This window comes from Eleutherodactylus coqui, chromosome 5, assembly GCF_035609145.1.
Source record: "Eleutherodactylus coqui strain aEleCoq1 chromosome 5, aEleCoq1.hap1, whole genome shotgun sequence".
Classification (NCBI taxonomy): domain Eukaryota; kingdom Metazoa; phylum Chordata; class Amphibia; order Anura; family Eleutherodactylidae; genus Eleutherodactylus; species Eleutherodactylus coqui.
Genome location: NC_089841.1, coordinates 267,571,011 through 267,591,428, shown reverse-complemented (window position 1 = coordinate 267,591,428; position 20,418 = coordinate 267,571,011). Strand labels below are relative to the sequence as shown.

At 51.3% G+C, this 20,418-nt stretch overlaps 1 protein-coding gene across 2 annotated transcripts in view; it reads right to left on the bottom strand.

Moving 5' to 3' along the window:
* The window catches only part of PALM (paralemmin), a 98,697-nt gene extending 78,971 nt beyond the window's left edge, over window positions 1-19,726 (bottom strand). The window contains exon 1 of one of the 2 annotated variants that reach the window (XM_066604638.1): window positions 19,588-19,726. In XM_066604638.1, the coding sequence (XP_066460735.1) occupies window positions 19,588-19,592 (5 nt within the window). In that variant the 5' untranslated portion in view covers window positions 19,593-19,726. The remainder of the gene's footprint in view (window positions 1-19,587) is intronic. The other variant, XM_066604640.1, reaches the window with a different exon arrangement.
* Window positions 19,727-20,418: the final 692 nt, after the last annotated feature.

Below are 20,418 nucleotides of genomic sequence, written 5' to 3'. Positions count from 1 at the left end.
TACAGAGGGAGCGCGCTACCTCTGTGAACTCCTTCCGTCGCGATCTACATAGATCGCGACAGGGAAGGGCTTAACAGCAGGGGTCGCATCTCCGCTGCACCCCGGCTGTTTTAGCGGGAGGCCGGCTGACAGCCGACTCCCGCTGTGGCATAGTGCGAGATCATAAGTGATCTCGCGCTATCCCCAGGATGTAAGTTTACGCCCTGTTGTGGGAAATACCGCGCTGCCAGGACGTCAACTTACGCCCTGGAGCGGGAAGGGGTTAATCTGTGGGTCAGTAAGTGTACAGCAAAAGCAAATTTTTATATATTTTTACTTTACGTTTAAAAAAATTTCCTTTTTAAATTATTTTTTTGTCTCCACCTTCTGACCGTCATTAGTTTTTTTTTTTTTTCTTTCATGTATCCCTCTGAGGGCTTATTCAGACTAGCGTATATCTGCTGGGTTTTTACGCCTGGCCGATATACGGTGTCCCTCTCTGCAGGGGGAAAAGGATGGAAGATGCAGAGCAGTGCACTGAGCTCCCGATGCCCCAGGGCTGCCTTAGGAGACTGCCTATCAAGCAATCCCCATGTGGACGGTTTGAAAGACTGCCTGTCCAATTGCAGTATGACGTAATGCTATAGCATTGTGCATACTGCAGGAGCGATAAAAGCAGAGCTGGTTGTGTTCCCCCAGGGGGGCTTAAAAGAAAAGTGAAAATAAGAGCAATAAAGTTACTTTTTTATTAATTAAAAAAAACAAAACATAAAATGGCCCCCTTTTGTAATATCTAGAATAAAAAATGCTAAATCTTAAAATAAAAATACATATTTGGTATCGCCGCGTCCGTAATAGTCCAATCTATCAAAGTAGTGCATTATTTACCCCGCATGGTAAACGTTGTCTAAAAATAAATAAAGAACACCAGAAATGCACTTTTTCAGTTACCCTGTCTCCCAGAAAAAATGCTATAAAAAGCAATGAAAAAGTTGTACATTTTGCAAATAATGTATAAAAAGTAATAAAAACTTATCCCGCGCCGCAGCTGGAAACTAATCATTTTTTTTTTATTATTTGTAAAAAATAAAACAACGCGTTTCGACACTACATGTGTCTTTTTCAAGTTAAACAAGTCAGCTACGGCGCGGGACAAGTTTTTATAACTTTTTATACATCGCTTAACCCGACCGTGCAAGCACGGTCTTAGGAAATCCCCGGACGCCGCTCCAGAACCAAAGATACATGGAGAAGCAAGAAACTGACTGAAGGCTAATGTGGACAACAGGTGCAGAAGGGTTAACTCCTTGCTCACCGGATTAACCCTTCCAGCATCGGGTAAGTCCACTCTTAACTTGGCAATAAGCATTTTTTACTCTAATTGCATGAGGCGCATTTTAACCCCTTAGTGACGGCGCTATCGTAAAACTACGTCCTGCTGTTGCAGGACGTGTATGGAGGGAGGTAGCGCCGCTATCTCCCTCCATACAGCGCGGGCGTCAGCTGTTTATTACAGCTGACACCCGCGGGCAATAGCCACGCTTGGCCGTTCGCGGCTATTAACCCTTTAAATGCCGCTGTCAATTCTGACAGCGGCATTTAAATCCCCCGAACGCTGTTTGGGGGCCCTGCACGCGCCCCCCCCCCCCCCCCCCCGTGGTGAGATCGGGGGAGCCGTGCAGGTGTCATGGCAGCCGGGGGCCTAATGAATGGCCCCAGGGCTGCCTTAGCAGACTGCCTATCAAGCCATCCACACAGGGTGGCTTGATAGACTGCCTGTCAAAAAGCAGTATGACGTAATGCTATAGCATTACGTCATACTGCAGGAGCGATCAAAGCATCGCATGTTAAAGTCCCCCAGGGGGACTTCAAAGTAAAGTAAGAAAAAAGATCAATAAAGTTTTTTAAGTTGTAAAAAAAAAAAAAAAAAGTTATAAAAGTTTAAATAACCCCCCTTTTGCTATATCAATTATTAAAAAATTTAAATCCTAAAATAAAAATATGTATTTGGTATCGCCGCGTCCGTAAAAGTCCGATCTATCAAAGTAGTGCGTTATTTTTCCTGCATGGTGAATGTCGTCCGAAAAAAAAAAAATAAAGAACGCCAGAAATACACTTTTTTAGTTACCCTGTCTCCCAGAAAAAATGCAATAAAAAGGGATCAAAAAGTTGTATGTATTCCAAATTTATACGATCGGAAACTACAGGACATCCCACAAAAAGTGAGCCCTTGCACAACTACGTCGACAGAAAAATGAAAAAATTATTGCGCGCACAAAATGACCGCAGAAAATAATTGAAAAAAATTTAATATCTTAAAAAAAAAAATACAAGTTTGGTATCGTAGCAATCGTACTGACCCATAGAATAAAAATATCAGGTCGTTTTTGTTGCAGTTTGTGCGCCGTAGAAACAAGACGCACCGAAAGATGGTGGAATGTCATTTTTTTTTCCCATTTCTCTCCGCTAAGAATTTTTAAATTCAGTAAATTATATGGTACAATAAATAGTGCCATTGAAAAATACAACTCATCCCGCAAAAAACAAGCCCTCATACAGCGACGTCGATGGATAAATAAAGGAGCTACGATTTTTTAAAAGCGAGTAGGAAAAAACAAAAAAGCTCCGTCACTAAGGGGTTAAACTATAATTCTAACATTTTGCAAATGGATACTAACGTAAACTACAGGACATCCCGCAAAAAATGAGCCCTCGCTCAACTATGTCAACGGCAAAATAAAGTTATTGTGCGCAGAAGATGGCAGCGGAAAATAATTTAAAAAAAATTTAATGTCTGAAAAAAAGTGTAGTACAGTAATAAAAACCATCCAAGTTTGGTATCGTAGTAATCGCAGCGACCCACAGAATAAAGTTATCAGGTCATTTTTGTTGCAGTTTGTGGGCCACAGAGACAAGATGCACCGAAAGATGGCGGAATGTCGCTTTTTTTTTTTTACTCCACTTTGTTTTTCAGTACATTGTATGGTACAATAAATAGCACAATTGCAAAATACAACTCGTCCCGCAAAAAACAACAAGCCCTCATACAGCGACGGCGATGCATAAAGGAAGGAGTTACGATTTTTTTTTTTTTTTTTTTAAAGGGGAGGAAAAAACTAAAATGTAGGGGAAAAAAATGGGCCGCGTCTTTAAGGGGTTAAGGACCTAACATCCCTGCTCAACTGCTCCTCCTACTGGTGTCTCTGTGACATTGATTTCCCCCTCCCTCCTGCCACCAGGCAGTGCGGAGCTGCCAACTGTAACCAGCCACAAACAGCGCCTGGGGACGCATCGGAACTTGGAAGTATTGGAGCCCTTAGACCGGGCTGTACAACATACGGCCCATGGCGAACAGCCTCATGGCCCATGACATCCACGCAGACCGGCTGGCCTTCTGTCTTCGCGCCTCGGTGATAGACTGGTCGGCAGTCAGTAGACTACAGAACTATGAGACAAATATGTCCCTTGGTCCTCAAAGAGTTAAAAGGAGCGTTTCAGGAGATTTCATGCCAACTCTGGCGCCAGCACACGTCAGATCGCAGCGTCAGGCCGCTCCCTCACACGCGAGACGTTCCATGGCCGACGTCGCCATATTGCCTTAACCACAACCCCTGCCTTAGGGATCTTCCACACTTGCGTTTTTTTTTTTCATGTTTTTTTTCACGTGATATCGCTGCGTTTCTTTTAACGCAAATGTCAATGGGACTTCCTAATGTTAAAAACGCATCACACAAAAAATGCAAGTGTGCAAGAGCCCCGAAACCAAAGGGTTTTAGGTCCCTACAGTTGTTTTCTGTTGCTACACTATCTAAACCCCCTTAAGCCTCAGTGTGTATCCAGGGGCCCGCTCCCTGGGAGAATCACTGCTGCGAACCCCGAGGACAGACCAAGCCAGCGTACCTTCCTTTACTGCACTGCTGAAAATGGCTTCTTATGAAGTACGTGGTCTGGCCTATGAGCCACAGAGGGTGTTTTCGGGACCACTTCAGTGGTAGTTGGCGTCCGGGCGCCGTGGGCAAAGAGTTCTTAGCTGACACAACTCTGAAGAATGTTTGGAGGCCTTATTCCCCAGACAGCAGTAGAAAGTAGCGAGGGCCTAAGCCTGCGGACCGCTTCGGCGGGTTCCTGGAACCCCGGGGGGCAGATGATGATCTCTGGATCCCCCCCTAAAAACAAAATGTGATCAAACAGTTGCATATAGCCCAAAACTGTCCCAATAAGAACTGAAGCTCATCCGGGGAGAAAAAAGCCCCCCGAAGCTCCCCTGAGGCCGTTTACACGCGGCTGAGGAATTCACCTGAGATTTGCGCATTGCGAGACGCACAGCAGACCCCATTCTTTGAATCTCAGCATGCCTGATCTCCTCGTATTCCTCAGAACGCATCGCCTATTGATTTCACTGGGAGCTTTGTTGCCTCGCGTGGCTCTCGTGCCGCGGGATGTGCGTGCGACGCGAGGTCATAGGAATCAATGGGAAACGTTTCCGATTCTCTATCGTGCAAGAGGATTGGAATTTCACAAATGTGATGCGAGCGCGCTACCAGGCCGAGTTTACCAGCCCAATATCGCACTCGCCCGTGGAGGGAGCCCGAGAGAAACGAAAAAACGTTGGGATGCCCAGAACTGCGGTTTTCATTACATTATGTCTGCAGCGCCAAATAAACTCCACAAGGCCCGCTTCAAACTAGCGGCATCCGTAATAATACAGAGGTGCGTCCGGGCCTGAGCGCCTCCATGGAGTCCTACAATGGTGGCCTCTTGGGGCCGTCGGTCGCACTCCTGAATTACAGATGCAGAAATAAACGGCGTCTCCACAAGGCAGATTACGTCAAAGAATCTGCGCCAAAATCAGCTTGCAACAACCATTTCATTCGCTGAATCGGACGCCGCGCTGCTGTCTACACAACGCAGGTGTTTGCATCGCGGCTTTTAAATCTGCATCACACAACAAAAAAAGGAGTGACGAGCCGCTACTTGAAAGCGGTCCTGCGACACAAATGCTGCACCCGGTTTTGCTCGTAGACTAAATCCACGTGACGCCTTGTGACCAAATCTACAGCAGACACCCGCAGTTTACTTGGGATCTCTTCCGCAATTTTAGAGGCGAAATCCACGTGGAAAAATCAGATTTGGATCCTGCTGGCAACATGGAGCTCCTAGCGGCTGGATATAGTGCACAGCTGCTGCAGAACCTCTTTCTGGCCGGTACTAGATGTGTGTGCAGTGTGAAGAGTCTCCAATGTGTCATCATAGGGACCTCAGTTACCTCTCTGCCCCTTAAGAGTTAACCCAAGCTGCAGTCTCTGCTTCCCAGATGTAACCTTTCAAAGAGGGGTCTTCCTGCCGGACCCCCGACCTCTGAGACTTCCTATGGAATGCCATTGATCTACATGTTTACTACCTGGAGGGGCGACAAATGTCAGATTGTTTCCTGCTGCTGCAGCGCTGCTACATCCTATGGCGGGCGTTCCGACTGTCAGTGTCGGCTTCACATGAGCTGAGGGGCGGCTTCACATGTGCTCCCCGCAGCGCCACATACGTGTGCAGTGAACGAGGTTGGAGGAGGTAGATTTGTGCACATATTGGTACATCGTACTTTTGGGCACAGCACCCCCCTCCGTGGTTTAAAAGACGTCCAGGTGTGTTCTTCTTTTAACAGAATTGTGCGCCGTATTGCGCGTTTGCAAGCGCCGCCCACAGACTGCGGGGCCCACGGCCCGCAGAGAGATGCAGCATGCTGCATGTCCATTCACCTGAGCGAAATGCGCGTTCAAAACCGTCATGATGAACTCCATGAAATCAATGACTTCTATTCTTTGCATACTGCGTGCGCAAATCCGTCCGTGTGAAGCGGTCAGGTAGCCGGCTCATGGTTGACTCGTCCTTCCATCCTTAGGAGGTCGGTAAAATGAGATTCCAGCTTGGTGGGGGGTAATAGATAATAATTACCTGAAAGCGCTGCGGAATAAGTTGGCGCTATACAATAACAAGATTTATTTAATATCGCCGAGGTTCTCGTAAAATTGCAATTCAGGGTGCGACCACGATGCGTTTCTGTTTAACCCGCATCGCCTCGCGTCTATCGACTGGACATTTTTCTGTGCGTGAAAAGATTACAAGTGCTTCCAATAGTCGCTGTTCCGAATCGCTCCATATAAATGATGCCGGTATAGAAGTATATTAGCGGCGCGCCTTCAGCAATATCCGTATCACCTGGTCGGCAGCAGGGATGATCACCTGCGCCATTCTAGGAGCGCGGGCGTCACGTCATGGGCAGTTTGGGGACGGTTATCTGAATGCCCCTTGTAGTCTCCCATAACAGACAGATATTAGGGAACTCCCGGAATATAACACGAAGCGAACCTCCGCCCTCCAGCGCAAGACTTCAGCGCCAGTCCTACGTCTTGATAGGAGCTGGCACTTCTTTCTTGCTGATGCGGAGCCCCATCCTGCGTCAGCCGGGGAGTGTTTAGCTTGCGTTACGCTCACATAGCCCTCATATTTGTCACAAGTACAGGAGAGGCTCCAGACGGGTTTGCTGAAAGGTGGGAACGCTGCTCTCTACAAGGTGGCGGAGAAGGGGCCGCTGCTCTCTGCGAGGTGGCGGAGACGGGGCCGCTGCTCTCTGCGAGGTGGCGGAGACGGGGCCGCTGCTCTCTACGGGGTGGCGGAGAAGGGGCCGCTGCTCTCTGCGAGGTGGCGGAGACGGGGCCGCTGCTCTCTGCGAGGTGGCGGAGACGGGGCCGCTGCTCTCTACGAGGTGGCGGAGACGGGGCCGCTGCTCTCTACGAGGTGGCGGAGACGGGGCCGCTGCTCTCTACGAGGTGGCGGAGACGGGGCCGCTGCTCTCTACGAGGTGGCGGAGACGGGGCCGCTGCTCTCTACGAGGTGGCGGAGACGGGGCCGCTGCTCTCTACGAGGTGGCGGAGACGGGGCCGCTGCTCTCTACGAGGTGGCGGAGACGGGGCCGCTGCTCTCTACGAGGTGGCGGAGACGGGGCCGCTGCTCTCTACGAGGTGGCGGAGACGGGGCCGCTGCTCTCTACGAGGTGGCGGAGAAGGGGCCGCTGCTCTCTACGAGGTGGCGGAGAAGGGGCCGCTGCTCTCTACGAGGTGGCGGAGAAGGGGCCGCTGCTCTCTACGAGGTGGCGGATCTCAGGCACCGCTGCTCTTTACGAGGTGGCGGATCTCAGGCGCCGCTGCTCTCTACGAGGTGGCGGATCTCAGGCGCCGCTGCTCTCTACGAGGTGGCGGATCTCAGGCGCCGCTGCTCTCTACGAGGTGGCGGATCTCAGGCGCCGCTGCTCTCTACGAGGTGGCGGATCTCAGGCGCCGCTGCTCTCTACGAGGTGGTGGAGAAGGCGCCCGGCACAGCTCGGCTGCATTGTCTCCGACTCCCATAGAAGTCAGTGGGAGTTACACAAACAGCAAGTGGCGCGGTTCGTTACTCGGAGTTTGTTGGGCCGCTTGTGCAGATCCCACAAACTTCTATGGAGATGAAGAAGCCGCACAGTGAAGCCCAAGCGCCCATCAACACCCCACATAGCCGGAGCCAAAACCTGCACCAATCTGCGGCGGGGGCGCTTATAGGGTCACATACTGGTGGGACGTTTGCTGCAATAGTTAAGGGACATAAATCTGCTTCCTCTTAGGACTTCTCCACACGGGCGCATTAGTGCTGCGAATTACATGTGAAAAGATGTGTGTGCGCAATACGCAGCGAACAGAACTCACTGACTTGAATGGGTTCAGTCACACGTGCAACTGCGTACGGTTCAGCGCAACATATCTGCGCTATAAGCCAGGTAGATGTGCACACATGTTAGTGCAATGAACGCAGGTAAGGGTTTTTGCGCACGGGACACAGCTGCGCTTTGAGTTCCAGAATTTTGCAGCGTTTCATGGCCTAAGCAGATTAGCATGATGCGCCGCGATTATTTTAGGCGCGCATAACACGGAGAATAGAACCCGATGATTTCAGTAGGTTCATTCTCATTTTTTTTTTGCACCCGTTGATTTTGCGGTCAGAATAAAATAGGACCTGCTCTATCTTGGACGTGTTTGCGCACCAAAGAGCCGCATAGAGGTCTATAATAGGTGCGCAGACTCGCATCTACCCGTATGCACTAAACACAGCGCTCACCCGCGATCACCAGCATCGGGTTAGGCTAATCAGCCATTTAAATCAGGGCGCAGTGATTTCTGCGCCTGTGTGAACAAGCAGTGCCCGCAAATACGCTAAATACACTTGTTTACTGCGCAAGAGTTAGTGCACTACGTTACACGCTCCTCAGTCGGAGCTCTTAGACACTTTTTAAGTTGCCAGAAAGAAGGCCTAAGTTAATCAAAAGGGGCGTGGCTTGAGATGCAACAAACTGCGCCAAAGTTTGGTGCAAAGTACTGGCGCGGAGTAGGCCAAGTAATATGTGGTAGAAGGTAAAGAGACGTGTCTGAAGATGAGCAAAAGGCATCATCCAGCCTGAACAGACGAGGTGCGGTCACAGCGGATTATGTGCGCAGGCGTTATGTTGTACCAATCTCCCATATGCTTCCAAATTGTGTGCAATATACGCACCAACAAAAATGACAGCCTGTAAAGATGGCGCGTGGCGACTGGCGTCACGCAGCACATACACAGGCCACTGCGTACTTCCTGCATGCCACGCTGCGTGTGCCCAGCCTGAGTTACACTGCTTAGACCGTTCTCCCACGCGCTACCTGACGCTGTCTGTTATGTACACAGCGCCAAACCCAGCATGACGTGGGTGCGCCGCTGTCACGGCCGAGAAGCCAACCATCCGGACTAATTACCCATCGCAGCTCTCTTCTATCGATCCCACAAAATAATCAATGCCTGGATAATGATGTCTTCTGGCGGAGTCACAACACGCTGCGCTCCGTGACGCTGGCGTGTTACACGCATGGCTTTCATTTATTAAGGAAATCTTCTACCAACGAACATACAAACATATGGAACACATGTGCGCATGAACAACGTTTGGAGGTGGCAAGCTGATACAGGCGCATAGTATGGCATTTCTGCGCCCGTTCACCCACGGGATCCTTCCTATCGTACAATGGCTATTTAATACCTAATAAGGGCCGGCGGTCTTCTCCTGCGCTGTCCGCCCGTCGCACCTTCTCTGTTTATTGAACCTGCCGTAGACTTCTATGGCAGCTTGCTGCGTAACACGCAGAAAGAGAGGGCAGGTCCTCAATTTCTGCACGCGAGAAACACGGTCGCGAGAACAAATCCACTGAAACCAATGGCTTCACTTTGTTACATGAGCGGCCGTGAGCTTCATGAACGGAAAGTCATGTCCAAATACAATCGTCTTACTTGGATCATATATAAGGCAGCGCACAGACGTGTCATGGCTGAGAGCCCCAACACGCGTGTAACATGAGAACGTAAAGAGGCGGCAGGCAGCAGTCTTACGCAAATCCTGTTTACTGAAACAAGCAGCACCGTTCAATGACAAGGTCTTATAAAGTCCTACCTGGCCCATTAAGGCCGGTCTCACACGACCGTATGTTTATTGCGTGTTTCACGGACTCTGTACACCCATGTGCTATGCGGTAACGTGCAGCAATCAATTACATTGTCTTACGCAGTTCAGAACACTGCGGCGCGTCGGAATTGCGTAATATGCCAGTGCAAAAAAGAACGCAACGTGTTCTATTTTGCTGAGTATATATGCAAGATGGTACCCGTTGTTGTATACGGTGGACTGCGCTTGACCGGGTACCTGAGGACGCCGTCATGCACAGTTCTATTTCGCTCCCTACATGGCGGTACGCCGGGTCACGACCGACTCTACAGCCGCAAAAACACTTTCTACAAGCAGAGAAAAGGGTTATAGAATGGCAAACAGTGCGGGCGTTATATACAAGTCATGTGACTGTCAGGACTAGTGCGCGCGCCGCAGTTTACATAGATGGCTGTCCCGCTACTTCGGGGTTTTGTCAAACATAACTCGCTTTGTCTATATGAATTCATTGTTCCAAAAATGACATTAATATAAATCAAATTCATCAACTTTATCCAGTCTCTTATGAACTCAATAACAGAGGCTGCGATGTGCGAGTGCACAGCTAGATAGAACATGCTGCGGTTTGTTTCCTACTTCTCATCGCCGCGCCATGCAGGAAAACATTGCTAATCTGTATGACCCCACTCAAAAGAATGGGGTTTGTATCTGTGAGTCTTGCCATGCACAAATCTTACGCAACTTAAGGTCAGCTGAGGTGAGGCGGCTGTCACACCAGCGTTAGGGTCAGTTGAGGTGAGGCTGCTGTCACACCGACATTAGGGTCAGTTGAGGTGAGGCTGCTCTTACACTGACGTTAAGGTCAGTTGAGGTGAGGCTGCTCTCACACCGACGTTAGGGTCAGTTCAGATGAGGCTGCTCTCACACCGACGTTAGGGTCAGTTCAGGGGAGGCTGCTCTCACACCGACGTTAGGGTCAGTTCAGGGGAGGCTGCTCTCACACCGACGTTGGGGTCAGTTCAGGCGAGGCTGCTCTCACACCGGCGTTGGGGTCAGTTCAGGCGAAGCTGCTCTCACACCGACGTTGGGGTCAGTTCAGGTGAGGCTGCTCTCACACCGACGTTGTGGTCAGCTCAGGCGAGGCTGCTCTCACACCGACGTTGGGGTCAGCTCAGGTGAGGCTGCTCTCACACCGACGTTGGGGTCAGCTCAGGTGAGGCTGCTCTCACACCGACGTTGGGGTCAGCTCAGGCGAGGCTGCTCTCACACCGACGTTGGGGTCAGCTCAGGCGAGGCTGCTCTCACACCGACGTTGGGGTCAGTTCAGGCGAGGCTGCTCTCACACCGACGTTGGGGTCAGTTCAGGCGAGGCTGCTCTCACACCGACGTTGGGGTCAGTTCAGGCGAGGCTGCTCTCACACCGACGTTGGGGTCAGTTCAGGCGAGGCTGCTCTCACACCGACGTTGGGGTCAGTTCAGGCGAGGCTGCTCTCACACCGACGTTGGGGTCAGTTCAGGCGAGGCTGCTCTCACACCGACGTTGGGGTCAGTTCAGGCGAGGCTGCTCTCACACCGACGTTGGGGTCAGTTCAGGCGAGGCTGCTCTCACACCGACGTTGGGGTCAGTTCAGGCGAGGCTGCTCTCACACCGACGTTGGGGTCAGTTCAGGCGAGGCTGCTCTCACACAGACGTTAGGGTCTGTTCCATAGACTCTGCAGGCTTTGGGCTCAGTTTTAGCAGATTTTGGCATTTTAGCTGGAGAGAATAATGTAGGCAACTTGTAACTTTGGTCGACAAATCTGGAAACCATTTTTGGCCATCCAGATGCGGCCCTGGGACGCAGTCCGCAAACACTATGTAGATGTATGCTAAGTCAAGCGTCTAGTGGGTTAAATAGGCACAACAAGTGCGCAAAACTGTATTATTAAGCGGTGGAAAAACATTGCCTGGTCAGATGGGTCCAGATTTCTGTTGCTGATGGGAGGGTTAGAATTTGGCGCAAGCAGCATGAATCGCTGACCCCTTCCTATCAGCTGGACAGAACATGACAGCACCACCATCTAATCTGCGGCGACTACATGAAGCTTCCTGTCCACAGAGGCCGATATTCCTGGAGAACGATTCAGAGGAACTTATGAGGTTCTGAAGGCCAAAACATTGGACCAACATGCCAGGAGGTCCAACGTGCCATTAGATTGGGTCTCTAATAAAGTGTCTGCTCAGTGTAAATAGATACATAACTATTTCACAAACTACCATTTATAGGAAGAAGCGACCATGAAATCTGCATGTGACCCCAACTACATATAAATCTCCACTTCTATCTCCCTGGGTGCCGCAGGGAGGCCTGACGTGCGATCCTGCATATTAGTGCTGGCCGTATGGGAGTGACAGACGTTCTTTAACCTCCTGAGACAGCAGCTATGTGGGAATCAGGGAAAAGTACCGAGCTGCCATTGAAGACGGCCCCCGAGCTGTAAATCTAGGACTGACCCCCCCAGACGTGGCTCAGGCTGCAGGGTGATGTAGACCTTGATGGCCAAACACAAGGCCTACGGGCCAAATCCGGCCCGTCACCTCATTTTGTGTGGCCCGCTGGCCATGCAGACACCTAACAGGCATTCCAGTCAACCAGCTTGCAGCTCCGGTCCAGCGGGGGCAGTACAAAGCTGAGCTCTCCCCTCGATGTCTGCACGCGCCGTCCCGTAGGCAGCGCAAATACTGAGGGGGGGTCAGCGAACACAGATTCGGCTGCCAGACCGGGCTGCAGGCTGGGCAAGTGGAATGCCTGTGGGATGCTGACCAACAGGAGGGGGTCGCTATTAATACTGGGGGTTACTTATTACTAATGGGGCCAATACAAGGGGCACTAACTGCTGGGGTCACTATTACTAATGGGGGGGGGGCACTGTTACTACTAGGGTCACTATTACTAATGGGGGGACACTGTTACTATACTGTCTTACAATTACAATCAGCCCTTTGAAGGCAACCATAAGGGTGATGTGGCCCTCGGTGTAAATGAGGTTGACACCCCTGGACTAGATCCACAGGAGAGGCAACCCATAAGTGCCCAGAACCCTTGAGACAAACCACTCCTATGCTCGGGCGATGAGTCCGGCCCCAAGTAGTTCATTTTGCCACAGAGAGAAAATACGAAACGTACAGAAGCAAAGGGAGATTATAGGGCAGATGGTGATGAGTACAGAGGTCGGAGACGCGGACATGTGCTTCAGTCATTGGGAATAAAGCCCTCACAGGTGGGGTATTACCGTACGCAGGAGGACCCCATGAACAACTTGTGGGGGATCTCCGATGCCACAAGCGGAGCAAAACATAACGGGACACTGAGATACATAACTGGCAAATCAGCTGTTTCCACCCTGCACATTAATATCTGGAAAACACCTCTTGGGTCCCAACGCTCCTTACAGCTCCAGATGAAAACCTTGAGGGGTTTGATTTCCACAATGTCTTTTCTTGGGGGAAAAGGGCTTTCTTATGTTTCGGTACCTCATGGTCTTACAATCCTAAAACGTTAATTAGGGACCTCCGCCAGCCGCGACATGCAGTGGGACCCGCAACTATCAGATGTTATCTGGTGGAGATGACATGGAGGTCTCAGATGGGGGTACTCCTTTAAGGGGTTAATGGAACAATTTCACATACCCTGCTGTACTTCTACATCCCAGTTCCACATGCTATACGTCTATATACAGCCTGTTGGCCTCCGTCACTATTTGATGTCTTTAGTAATATATAGCGTTATTACAAATGATCTTCCCTCATAGCTCCAATTGGTATTAGGGTATTTTGACTCCACCAGCAAGAGCTGGTGGAGTCAAGATTGACAGGGGGTTACGCCCCCTGTATGTGATTGGCTGCGTAGGTGGGAAGTCAGTAGGTCCTGCAACGGGACAGTACATCTTCTTAGAAGGCATACATGGGCCTCCACTGCAGCACGTGATGCAAGGGCCTAACGGAGTTACAGGACAGAAGCCCAGTATAAGTTGTTCCTGGGCGCCGCGTCTAAAGAAGTGCCATAAGCGGTTTGTTTCTGCGACCCACCTCACCCATTGCTGCATTTCACCTTCTGATCAAGGAGGGATGGCACAGCGGCGTTGGAAAGGGCTCTGACAGCTGGCAGTAGGAAGTGTTCATCAAGATAAATGGACGGATCCCTGTGGCGCGCGGAACCTCAGCAAGATCCTCTGCGGCAGCGTCGGAACATGCCTTGTAACAATGCGCCAGGGAAGTGCCGTAATTGAGCACACAGGCGTCGTCGGGCTGTTCGGAGCAGCCAGCCCAGTAGAGCCCTCAGGAGCAAGCCCCCACACAAGCAGCGTGGCGACCACCGGTAAGCGAGTCACAGGGGAAGCTAGGGGTGTGACGGGTGTCCCCCCTGTCAAACCCCTACTTCCCGGTGGCGTCAAGATACACTAATACCGCTCCTATTTACTAATCCTCAAATACTATTGAATACCCTGTTTCCCCCAAAATAAGACAGGGTCTTTTATTGATTTTAGTTCTTTACATGTACGGCTGCGTGGTCACTATTTACATTCACTTTTTTATTAACAGTAACTAGGGCGTAATATTGGAGTAGGGCTTATACTTCAAGCATCCTCAAAAATCCTGAAAAATCCTGCTAGGGCTTATTTTCTAATATTACAGTATTCTCCTTTATGTACTTTGTTAATATGTTAAGTAAACCACCTTGACCCCAGAGAAGCTTCTTATATTGTACCTGTAGTACATTCTTCCAGCTAAACTGTATTCTCATGTAAAATGCTGCGCGCTATTATGATGGCGGCTGACCCAAACTGACGAATCCGCAGCAAGCGAATCTGCCCTGACGATTACTGATCCCCATCACAGATGCATTTTATGTCCTAAACAATCAATCTAACTAGAAATGAATCCAAGTTCCTGGTCCGTCATCCTGATCACTATGTTACATTGTATCTATATACAGCCAGCAGCGCCGCTCTGACCGCAAACTACTAAAAGACACCCGCAACTCTCCATAGCAACACACAGACATCAATATAGTCGCAGCGATCGGGTGTGCAAGGAGCGGTCAGCATTTAATGTAGAAAACTCAAAAATACATGTGACACCTAAAATGATGTAAAACCTCCAAACAAACAATCTCAATACCAAATGGGGATCACTGTATGTGGAGCGCCGAAGAAACCGCCATCCGTCAGAATGTAACCGAGGACCCTGTACAAGGCACAACCATACTCACAGCTACAGGGACTAATGTAATATCGGAGCTCCTACTTCTGTTCTCCTTGATAAGGGCGGATCACAACATCCAAAGTACAACCCCAATTCCCAAAAAGTTGGGACACTGTGTAACATGTACATAAATGTAAAGAAGTAGTTGGGGTTGTACATAGGATGCCACCCGCCTACAGCTGATCCATTACCGATATCAATGAAAGTAAGGTCAATAACCGGCCCGCACTTGGCTCTCTGCACTTGTGTTACTATTAGAGATGAGCGAACGTGCTTGGCCCCGCCCCTTTTTCGCCCGAGTACCACGATTTTCGAGTACTTCCGTACTCGGGCGAAAAAATTCGGGGGGCGCCGTGGCGGCGCGGGGGGTTGCAGCGGGGAGTGGGGGGGAGAGGGAGAGAGAGAGGGCTCCCCCCTGTTCCCCGCTGCTACCCCCCGCACCGCCGCGCCTCTCCCCGCCCCCCGAATCTTTACGCGCGAGTACTGAAGTACTCGAAAATGGCGGTACTCGGGTGCGTAAGTACTCATTACGAGTACGTTCGCTCATCTCTAGTTACTATCTCAGCTAGTTTCATAAAAACAAAGACAATCCAGTTAAAGAAAATACACATTTTTCCCACAAAAAAAAACATTATAAATGGATGAAATACGAAAACAAACAGCACGACTGGTATTACCGCATGCGTAACGACCATAATAAAAAGAAATGTAATTATTTATCGCACAGGATGAAGACCGCAACACGAATTTCAAAAAGTAACATTAGAATTGTTTTTTTTTTGTTCACCTCCCCAAAAAATGGAATAAAAAGCAATCAAGAAGTAAGAAAGTACCTCAAGATGGTACCAATAAAAAAAAACAACAACTCCTCCCACAGATAAGAGACAGCGTGCAGCCGGGCAGATTCAGACGTTTATCTTATGCTAAAGTATTAAACATAAACATCTCTGTATCCCCCCGGCGCCGCGGTGATCGCGCCGAGCAGGTAACGCCGCTGTCAGGTTCTGGTTACTGAATGGTAAATGCTGGTAAAACAAAACCAAAAAACAGTGGCAGAACTTCTGGATGTTTTGCCAGTCCCCCCGAAAATGTAATACAAGTTCTAGAACACATTATAGGGACCCCAAAGTGCGGCCGGTAACATCTACAGGGCATCCCAAACAAAGACAAGCATACAGCAGTTAGGGCTCGGTCACATGAGCGGATATTCGGGCATTTTTCCATGCTGAAAAAACCCGCACGACCGCGTCTATTGCCACGCAGATGTTCTATCTTTTGTAGGTGCGTTTTCTTTCCGCGCGGAAAGACGCGCAAATATCTGCTTGTGTGACTGAGCCCTTACTGAGTTCCTTATCTGATCCAGAGCGCTCGGACAGTTCCTTATCTGTTCTAGAGCGTTCGGACTGTTCCTTATCTGTTCTAGAGCACCCGGACGGTTCCTTATCTGTTCTAGAAAACCCGAACTGTTCCTTCTCTGCCCCGGAGCGCCCGGACAGTTCCTTATCTGTTCTAGAGCACCCGGACAGTTCCTTCTCTGACCCAGAGCACCCAGACTGTTCCTTATCTGACCCAGAGCACCCGGACACTTCCTTATCTGTTCTAGAGCACCCGGACAGTTCCTTATCTGACCCAGAGCACCCGGACTGTTCCTTCTCTGCCCCACAGCGCCTGGACAGTTCCTTATCTGTTCTAGAGTGCCCAGACTGTTCCTTCTCGGACCCAGAGCACCCAGACTGTTCCTTATCTGTTCTACAGCACCCAGACTGTTCCTTATCTGATCCAGAGCACCCGGACTGTTCCTTATCTGTTCTACAGCACCCAGACTGTTCCTTCCCTGCCCCACAGCGCCCGGACAGTTCCTTATCTGTTCTAGAGTGCCCAGACAGTTCCTTCTCTGACCCAGAGCACCCAGACTGTTCCTTATCTGTTCTACAGCACCCAGACTGTTCCTTATCTGATCCAGAGCACCCGGACTGTTCCTTATCTGATCCAGAGCACCCGGACTGTTCCTTCTCTGCCCCACAGCGCCTGGACAGTTCCTTATCTGTTCTAGAGCGCCCAGACAGTTCCTTCTCTGACCCAGAGCGCCCAGACTATTCCTTATCTGTTCTACAGCACCCAGACTGTTCCTTATCTGATCCAGAGCACCCGGACTGTTCCTTATCTGTTCTACAGCACCCAGACTGTCCCTTCTCTGCCCCACAGCACCCCGACAGTTCCTTATCTGTTCTAGAGTGCCCAGACAGTTCCTTCTCTGACCCAGAGCACCCAGACTGTTCCTTATCTGTTCTACAGCACCCAGACTGTTCCTTATCTGATCCAGAGCACCCGGACTGTTTCTTATCTGTTCTACAGCACCCAGACTGTTCCTTTTCTGCCCCACAGCGCCCGGACAGTTCCTTATCTGTTCTAGGGCGCCCAGACAGTTCCTTCTCTGACCCAGACTGTTCCTTATCTGTTCTACAGCACCCAGACTGTTCCTTATCTGATCCAGAGCACCCGGACAGTTCCTTATCTGATCCAGAGCACCCGGACTGCTCCTTCTCTGCCCCACAGCGCCAGGACAGTTCCTTATCTGTTCTAGAGCGCCCAGACAGTTCCTTCTCTGTTCTAGGGCGCCCAGACAGTTCCTTCTCTGACCCAGACTGTTCCTTATCTGTTCTAGAGCGCCCAGACAGTTCCTTCTCTGTTCTAGGGCGCCCAGACAGTTCCTTCTCTGACCCAGACTGTTCCTTATCTGTTCTACAGCACCCAGACTGTTCCTTATCTGATCCAGAGCACCCGGACAGTTCCTTATCTGATCCAGAGCACCCGGACAGTTCCTTATCTGATCCAGAGCACCCGGACTGCTCCTTCTCTGCCCCACAGCGCCAGGACAGTTCCTTATCTGTTCTAGAGCACCCAGACTGTTCCTTATCTGTTCTACAGCACCCAGACTGTTCCTTATCTGATCCAGAGCACCCGGACTGTTTCTTATCTGTTCTACAGCACCCAGACTGTTCCTTCTCTGCCCCACAGCGCCCGGACAGTTCCTTATCTGTTCTAGGGCGCCCAGACAGTTCCTTCTCTGACCCAGACTGTTCCTTATCTGTTCTACAGCACCCGGACAGTTCCTTATCTGATCCAGAGCACCTGGACTGCTCCTTCTCTGCCCCACAGCGCCCGGACAGTTTCTTATCTGTTCTAGAGCGCCCAGACAGTTCCTTTTCTGACCCAGAGCACCCAGACTGTTCCTTATCTGTTCTACAGCACCCAGACTGTTCCTTATCTGTTCTACAGCACCCAGACTGTTCCTTATCTGTTCTACAGCACCCAGACTGTTCCTTCTCTGACCCAGAGCACCCAGACTGTTCCTTATCTGATCCAGAGCACCCAGACTGTTCCTTATCTGTTCTAGAGCACCCGGACTGTTCCTTCTCTGTTCTACAGCACCCGGAATGTTCCTTATCTGATCCAGAGCACCCGGACTGTTCCTTCTCTGTTCTAGAGCACCCGGACTGTTCCTTCTCTGCCCCACAGCACCCGGACTGTTCCTTATCTGACCCAGAGCACCCGGACTGTTCCTTATCTGACCCAGAGCACCCGGACTGTTCCTTATCTGTTCTAGAGCACCCGGACTGTTCCTTATCTGTTCTAGAGCACCCAGACTGTTCCTTCTCTGCCTCAGAGCGCCCGGCAGGTAACTGGGGACGGTCCTGTAAGACTCCTTTGCTCCCCACTTCTGGAGCTGAGCAGGTACTCTGGCTCTTCTGCTGCTGGAAGCCCCAGCTCTGACGAAGGACTTGAGAACATGCAAATTATACAAATCGGGAATAGATTTTTCTTGCAGACATAAACATTTGTTTAACCAAGTTCCACCCTGGGCAGAATAATAAAGTCATCTGCACATAAAGCCGTGCGCAGCAGGCCGCCGGCCCATTACACTGAGTGCCATTCAATGGCTGTTATTATATAATTGTTTGTTGGTTATTACGGTATCGCTCGGCTCGCCCACCTGACAGCGTTTCTCCGTTATTTTACACCAGTTCATGTTATTCTCCTTCTCTGCAGGTTCTACAATCTCCCAGTTCTTCCACGAAGGAGCGCTCCTCCAGGAAGTGCCAAGACGGCCGGCGCAGGAGTGGGAGCCTTGTCCTGGAATGTACGGAGGCAACTGGCTCCCTTTCCTGCCCTCCATGATGTCTTCTCCCCCACAGCCTCTGCATTCTTCCATCTTCCTGGTGCTCCCCGCTCTCTGCCTACAACGGTCCGCCTATTGCACCTTGCAGTCCCTCTACATTCTGCATGGCAGCCCCTCCTTGAGAGCAGCGCAGGTGGTCCTCGCTATATACTGGGGGTCCCCAATCATGGGGTGCAGGCGGCAACAGGTGCTAATAAGTCGGACGGCAGGGAAGGATCAGAGGATGAGGAGGGAGACTCCCTACCCCGAGACACAGTTCATATGAAGGGCAGACGGCGAAGCAAGGGGGGGGGCAGCAGACCCCCAGAGTCAGATGGAGTTAGAGGCAGCAATGCAAATGCCATGGAGCCCAGCGAGGAGCTGATGCAGGCGAGCAGCAGGGAGGCAGCGCTGATGCACAAGGAGAAGTGCCGAAGCAGCAGGGATGCAGCCACTAGATGTGATTACAGGAAGCAGAGGTGGGGGTGGTGCACAGAAATATGGGGGGCACAATGCCTGGGACAGCTGGGGGCATGCAGGGGCATGAGCTGGGACTGCACACAAGGGCAAGGAATGGAGCATGCCAATGCTGAGGCTGGAGGAAGGTGTCTAGGGATGCAGGGTCATGGCACAGAAGGGCTGGCAGCATGGCAGAGAGGTGCCGGGCATGCAGGAGGGAGGGCGAGGCGAGGGGCGAGCGCTGTCAGTACTCACTCCATGGTGCGGCTCCTGGATGGGCAGCGGCGGCGCCCGGTCTGGCCTCACCGGTGTGTGCGCTGCGAGAGGAGGGAGGCACCGGCGGCAGGATCCGCGATCTGCATGTCTCCGGCGCCCCCTGCTGGACACACAGCGCACTGCAGGCTTCGACACATTCGCGTTCAAAGTACCAAGAAGACCGTCAGGAACGATTTCCTTCCTCCAGCAGCCGCCCGCTCTGTGTGTTATCCAGCTGCCTCCTCCTCTGTGTTCCCTCCATGCTGCCTCCCCCACTGTGTGCCCTCCATGCTGCCTCCCCCTCTGTGTGCCCTCCATGCTGCCTCCCGCTCTGTGTGCCCTCCATGCTGCCTCCCCCTCTGTGTGCCCTCCATGCTGCCTCCCCCTCTGTGTGCCCTCCATGCTGCCTCCCGCTCTGTGTGCCCTCCATGCTGCCTCCCCCTCTGTGTGCCCTCCATGCTGCCTCCCGTTCTATGTGCCCTCCATGCTACCTCCACCTCTATGTGCCCTCCATGCTGCCTCCCCCTCTGTGTGCCCTCCATGCTGCCTCCCCCTCTGTGTGCCCTCCCTGCTGCCTCCCGCTCTGTGTGCCCTCCATGCTGCCTCCCGCTCTGTGTGCCCTCCATGCTACCTCTACCTGTGTGTGCCCTCCCTGCTGCCTCCCGCTCTGTGTGCCCTCCATGCTGCCTCCACCTCTGTGTGCCCTCCATGCTGCCTCTACCTGTGTGTGCCCTCCATGCTGCCTCTACCAGTGTGTGCCCTCCATGCTGCCTCCCCCTTTGTATGCCCTCCATGCTGCCTCCCGCTCTATGTGCCCTTCATCACTGGCGT